At 38.0% G+C, this 6,000-nt stretch overlaps 1 protein-coding gene across 3 annotated transcripts in view; it reads left to right on the top strand.

Annotated features, from left to right (window-relative positions):
• ric1 (RIC1 homolog, RAB6A GEF complex partner 1) overlaps window positions 1–6,000 on the top strand; it is a 68,405-nt gene that overhangs the window by 39,195 nt on the left and 23,210 nt on the right. For all 3 annotated transcript variants that reach the window (XR_013200597.1, XM_077221330.1, XM_077221329.1), the window contains exons 8-10: window positions 2,454–2,542; window positions 4,189–4,333; window positions 5,928–5,976. Coding sequence is in view for 2 of the 3 variants with exons in the window: in XM_077221330.1 (XP_077077445.1) it covers window positions 2,454–2,542; window positions 4,189–4,333; window positions 5,928–5,976 (283 nt within the window). In the remaining variant the exon portion in view is untranslated. The remainder of the gene's footprint in view (window positions 1–2,453; window positions 2,543–4,188; window positions 4,334–5,927; window positions 5,977–6,000) is intronic.

The raw sequence follows: 6,000 nt of genomic DNA, 5'->3' as shown, positions 1-6,000 counted from the left end.
TGTCTGTGTGAGTGTGTGTATCAGCTGTGGTGTGTGTGTGTGTGTGTTGTCCTGTCTGTCTGTGTCTGTGAGTGTGTGTATCAGCTGTGGTGTGTGTTGTCCTGTCTGTCTGTGTCTGTGAGTGCGTGTATCAGCTGTGGTGTGTGTGTGTGTTGTCCTGTCTGTCTGTGAGTGTGTGTATCAGCTGTGGTGTGTGTTGTCCTGTCTGTCTGTGTCTGTGAGTGTGTGTATCAGCTGTGGTGTGTGTGTGTCAGCTGTGGTGTGTGTTGTCCTGTGTGTCTGTGTGAGTGTGTGTATCAGCTGTGGTGTGTGTGTGTGTGTTGTCCTGTCTGTCTGTGTCTGTGAGTGCGTGTATCAGCTGTGGTGTGTGTGTGTGTGTTGTCCTGTCTGTCTGTGTCTGTGAGTGTGTGTATCAGCTGTGGTGTGTGTGTGTGTGTGTGTGTGTGTTGTCCTCTCTGTCTGTGTCTGTGAGTGTGTGTGTCAGCTGTGGTGTGTGTGTGTGTGTGTGTGTTGTCCTCTCTGTCTGTGTCTGTGAGTGTGTGTGTCAGCTGTGGTGTGTGTTGTCCTGTGTGTCTGTGTGAGTGTGTGTATCAGCTGTGGTGTGTGTGTGTGTGTGTGTGTGTGTGTTGTCCTGTCTGTCTGTGTCTGTGAGTGCGTGTATCAGCTGTGGTGTGTGTGTGTGTTGTCCTTTCTGTCTGTGTCTGTGAGTGTGTGTGTCAGCTGTGGTGTGTGTTGTCCTGTCTGTCTGTGTGAGTGTGTGTATCAGCTGTGGTGTGTGTGTGTGTGTGTTGTCCTGTCTGTCTGTGTCTGTGAGTGTGTGTATCAGCTGTGGTGTGTGTGTGTGTGTGTGTGTGTGTGTGTGTGTGTGTGTGTGTGTGTGTGTGTGTGTGTGTGTGTGTTGTCCTGTCTGTCTGTGTCTGTGAGTGTGTGTGTGTCAGCTGTGGTGTGTGTTGTCCTGTCTGTCTGTGTGAGTGTGTGTATCAGCTGTGGTGTGTGTGTGTGTGTGTTGTCCTGTCTGTCTGTGTCTGTGAGTGCGTGTATCAGCTGTGGTGTGTGTGTTGTCCTGTCTGTCTGTGTAAGTGTGTATATCAGCTGTGGTGTGTGTGTTGTCCTGTCTGTCTGTGTAAGTGTGTATATCAGCTGTGGTGTGTGTGTTGTCCTGTCTGTCTGTGTAAGTGTGTATATCAGCTGTGGTGTGTGTGTTGTCCTGTGTGTCTGTGTGAGTGTGTGTATCAGCTGTGGTGTGTGTGTGTGTGTTGTCCTGTCTGTCTGTGTCTGTGAGTGCGTGTATCAGCTGTGGTGTGTGTGTGTTGTCCTGTCTGTCAGTGTGTGTGTGTGTGTGTGTGTGTGTGTGTGTGTGTGTGTGTGTGTGTGTGTGTGTGTCAGCTGTGGTGTGTGTTGTCCTGTCTGTCTGTGTGAGTGTGTGTATCAGCTGTGGTGTGTGTGTGTGTGTTGTCCTGTCTGTCTGTGTCTGTGAGTGCGTGTATCAGCTGTGGTGTGTGTGTTGTCCTGTCTGTCTGTGTAAGTGTGTATATCAGCTGTGGTGTGTGTGTTGTCCTGTCTGTCTGTGTAAGTGTGTATATCAGCTGTGGTGTGTGTGTTGTCCTGTCTGTCTGTGTGAGTGTGTATCAGCTGTGGTGTGTGTGTTGTCCTGTCTGTCTGTCTGTGTGTGTATATCAGCTGTGGTGTGTGTGTTGTCCTGTCTGTCTGTGTGAGTGTGTATCAGCTGTGATGTGTGTGTGTTGTCCTGTAAGTGATTGTGTGTGTATCAGGTGTGATGTATCATTAGTGTTGTGTGAGTATGAGTGTAAGAGAGAGAGAGTCATATTACAATGTTATATTTATATCAGACGTGTTTCCCTGTTGAGGATTTTATTCAGTGGATCTAGAGATATCAGAGGATTAATACAGTGTTCAAAAGTAATGAAAAACACTATAGTGTTCGAAGGTTTGGGGTCGGGAAGATTTTTTAATGTTTTGCTCATTTTTTTTATCACAAAAACAATGAAATATTATTCCAGTGTAAATCAGCTGTTTTCTATGTGAATATATAGTAAAGTGTAATTTATTCCTGTGATCAAAGCTGAATTTTCAGCATCATTACTCCAGTCTTCAGTGTCACATGATCCTTCAGAAATCACTATAATATGATGATTTGATGCTTATAAACATTTATGATTATTATCAATGTAGAAAACACTTGATATTTTTGTGGAAACAGTGATACATTTTATTTTTCAGGATTCTTTTAATATAATCTTTTGTAACATTAAAAGTAAAATTGTCTTTAAAAGAAATTTCACTGACTTCAAACTTTTGTGTCTGTAGTAATATTTTAGTAGTTATTCTCAGTCTAGATATATTTCATCAGATAGAAATGGCTCTGTTTGTGAGTGATATTATCTCAAATCACCAGAAGTGTGTATGAATCATGTTTGTTGTGTGTGTTGCAGTGGTTCGGTGTTGGTCTACATGATTGACAGCTCTACAGGATCCATGCAGCTCTCTCATAAACTCGAGTTAACCCCTAAACACTACCCAGGTGAGACACTCCTCTACACTCCTGTTAAACTGCAGTGATACCACAGGATTCAAGCACAGCTTCAGTCAAACCTGCGGCCCACAGACGCCACAGATGGAGGATAAATTAATAACTTTTTTACAACAAAAATGAAACCTCAATGAACGTACTTAAGCTGGAATGTGACGCTGTTTTCTTCTGGAAACAAACTTTGTTGCATTATTTTCCTGTTATCTCTGTAAAGCTGCTTTAAGACAATCTTTATTATATAATAAAGGTGACTTGACTTTGGGAATGACATCATCAAAACCTCAAATCACTGACTAGATTTGCTTAGAAGTGTCAGTCTGTCAAGTGTGTTTCCTGATCGACTGAGATAAAGCATTGTAACAGCAGGAAGTCACGCAGCATTAGCTGGAATCTGAGACCGGTTGTTCATGCATAGATAAGACGTCGAGGCTCAAACTGATTTTCCCAGCTATAGTTTGGGATTTTTAATCAAATTTCAGATTGTTTTAACTTAAAAAAAAAAAAAAATCTTTTGATTCTTATGAAGATTTGAATGAGGCCAGATTAAATTTTAACTTTTTTTGAGACTCAACGTTTGATTTTAACGTATTATTAAATGTTGAAAATAACATTCTTAACTAATAAATAATTAACAATTAAAATACTTTTGCAGCATTTAGTTAGTCCATGTTAACTAATGTAATAAATGTTACTAATGAAATTTTGTTGCAAAGTGTTACTGATTTTTTTTAATATTATTGATGATTAATTCTTCTTTTCATAATTTACTTGCCATGAAAATAGCTGTTAAATTATAAACAAACACAATAATTTGCTGTTACTAAATAACAGTTTTGTAATATTACAGTACAATAAAACTGTCACTTGTTTTACACTTTATTTTTTATGCATTCAGTAAAATTACAGTAAAAGCAAACTACACTTCAATTTTTTACACCAATATTTTTTTATTTATTTTTTTGCATTTTTGCATTTTTTAGGGCTGGGCAACTAAAGGATTTTTAGGACTAATCGCATATATAATTATGAATAATTATTTTGTATATATAAATACACACATGCATATATATTTAAAAAAAGGTGTTTTTTACATATAAAATATATATATATATATAATATAAATTATGTGTAAATACAGTAGTCAACATTTGAAATGGATCAAAACCTTTCATCAAAGCTATACATGAATTTTGAACATTACCCGTTCTTGTTTTAGGACAACTTTGAACTTTTTTTATCCACTTCAAATGTTGACTACTGTATATATATACATATATATATATATATATATATATATACATGGAAATATTTCTTAAATATATACATGCATGTGTGTGTATTTACAAAATAATTATACACAGTACACACACACATATTATGTAAACTTTTATTTTGGATGTGATTAATCCCGTTTAATCGTTTCCCAATCCTAGTATTTTTGTTGTTGGGTTTGCTTTCGGAATCTAATTGCATGTATTGTCTGCATTAACTAGTAAAAAAAAAAAAAATGTATAGATATTCAGTGAAAAAACAAATTCCCGTTCCAGCTTACTTTCCATACCCTGTGTTCTGGAAACATCTCCCGTGGTTTAGTGTGTGTGACGCTGGTTTTAACACCCCTCTCGCTCTCGTCACAGATGTGTGGAATAAAACGGGCCCTGTGAAGATGATCCGCTGGTCTCCCGACTGCAGCGTTGCCATGGTGACGTGGGACTGTGGGGGCCTGTCCCTGTGGAGTGTGTTCGGGGCTCATCTCATCTGCACGCTCGGAGAGGACTTCGCGTGAGTCACATGACTTCATCAATGTCCACACTATCCATCCTAAACAGTGTGTGCGATTGAAACAAGTGTGTCCCAAAGCATAGTATGTTGAAAAGAGTGTGCCAGAAGTCCCCGGATGATCTACTATTCCCGGTGGATTCTCGAAGTGTGCATCCGTGTTCAGTATAACAGCTAATATTACCCATGATCCATTGCACTTTGGAGGGAGATTTAGTTCGGAACTACAAACACGAGTAAAACGTTTTGTGCGAATGTGTGCGACCAACGGTTAAGTACAGAGGTTAGATAAAGGGGTTTGAGTGACTAATAATCAACATTTAAGCTGATCAACAATATTTATGTAATGTTATCCGTGTTATATTTCATCTGCATTAACAACGTGAACTTTTATAAAGATCCGTTTGGCCATTAACTTTTAGATGCATCATTATGCATTAACATGAGTAGAGTCTCGTCATGAAAGACCCGCGACTGCAGATCCATGTGCTTCTGCATTTCTCTCCGATACAGCAGGAAATGAAATGAAATGTGGAGGATTTTATCTTTGACAAGATGATTGACAGGTCAGTTTACGTGGCAGGATGCGTGTAATTAGGCAACAGAGAGCAACCGTTAAAGACGCGATATTATAACATGATAGTTTGTCCCAAAGCTGGTCTACTCTTCTGCTGCACAAAAAGAGTACACACTTTTAGGGCGTAGTATAAGTAGGCGAGTTGAGACGCAGCACTGATGTAACCAGAATCTTCACTGATTGAGTTGTGCATCTCGACTTTTTTCTGGCAACACTTTACAATAAGGTCTCGTTAGTATTAATAATATTGCACAACATATATATTACAACACGCTTTATTTTCTTTATGCAAAAATTGTATGTCCGTTACTTTCTTATAATATTGTGGTCTAATAAGACCTCTGTCCAGTTTCATAAACAGCCACTAAGCTACCAAACTAACTAGTCTGACCAACTAGCAATTATTTAGGGCTAATAAATCTTATTTTCATATTCAAATTCGACCGATCTAGCTTTTAATGTAACTGACTTAAAAAAAATATCAAGTCTTAACCAAATATTAGACGTCACTGGCCACTGGTATTTATTATTGGTAATAAATAGTTTAATTCCTGATTTTTTTAATTAATTGCTTGACAAACAATACAATTGACATGTATAACAAAACAATACGATAAGTGACCACCATTCACAAATACAGTGTTTACATCAAAAAATGGTAACCCTAACTTGACAAAAATGTCCTGTTAACATTAAATAACAATAAGCAATACATTTGTTAACATAACAAATGTATTGTATGTAAATGTGTGTAACATAAGTTACATTATTATTACATGTCTGTTCGCTTTTTCGTTCATTTGTTAATGCATTAACTAACAATGAGCAATATATTCTTGTGAATGTTAGTTAATAAAAATGCTCATGTTCATGTAAGTTCACACTGCATTAACTAATGTTAATGGAAACAACTTTTGATCTTAATAATGTGTTAGTAAATGCTGTAGTTAATGTAAATGAATGCAGTAGAAGTATTTGTCATTGTTAGTTGATGTTAAAGTGTTGTTGTTCCTGATGCAGTTATCGCTCTGACGGCACGAAGAAAGAGCCTCTGAAGATCAGCTCTATGGTGAGTGTGGAGACATGTCTTTAT

The sequence above is a fragment of the Siphateles boraxobius genome, unplaced genomic scaffold (genome assembly GCF_051911475.1).
Source record: "Siphateles boraxobius isolate OS27281-9 unplaced genomic scaffold, OSU_SipBor_1 81, whole genome shotgun sequence".
Classification (NCBI taxonomy): domain Eukaryota; kingdom Metazoa; phylum Chordata; class Actinopteri; order Cypriniformes; family Leuciscidae; genus Siphateles; species Siphateles boraxobius.
The sequence above is the reverse complement of the archived record's forward strand: the minus strand, read 5'-3'. Positions and strand labels throughout refer to the sequence as shown.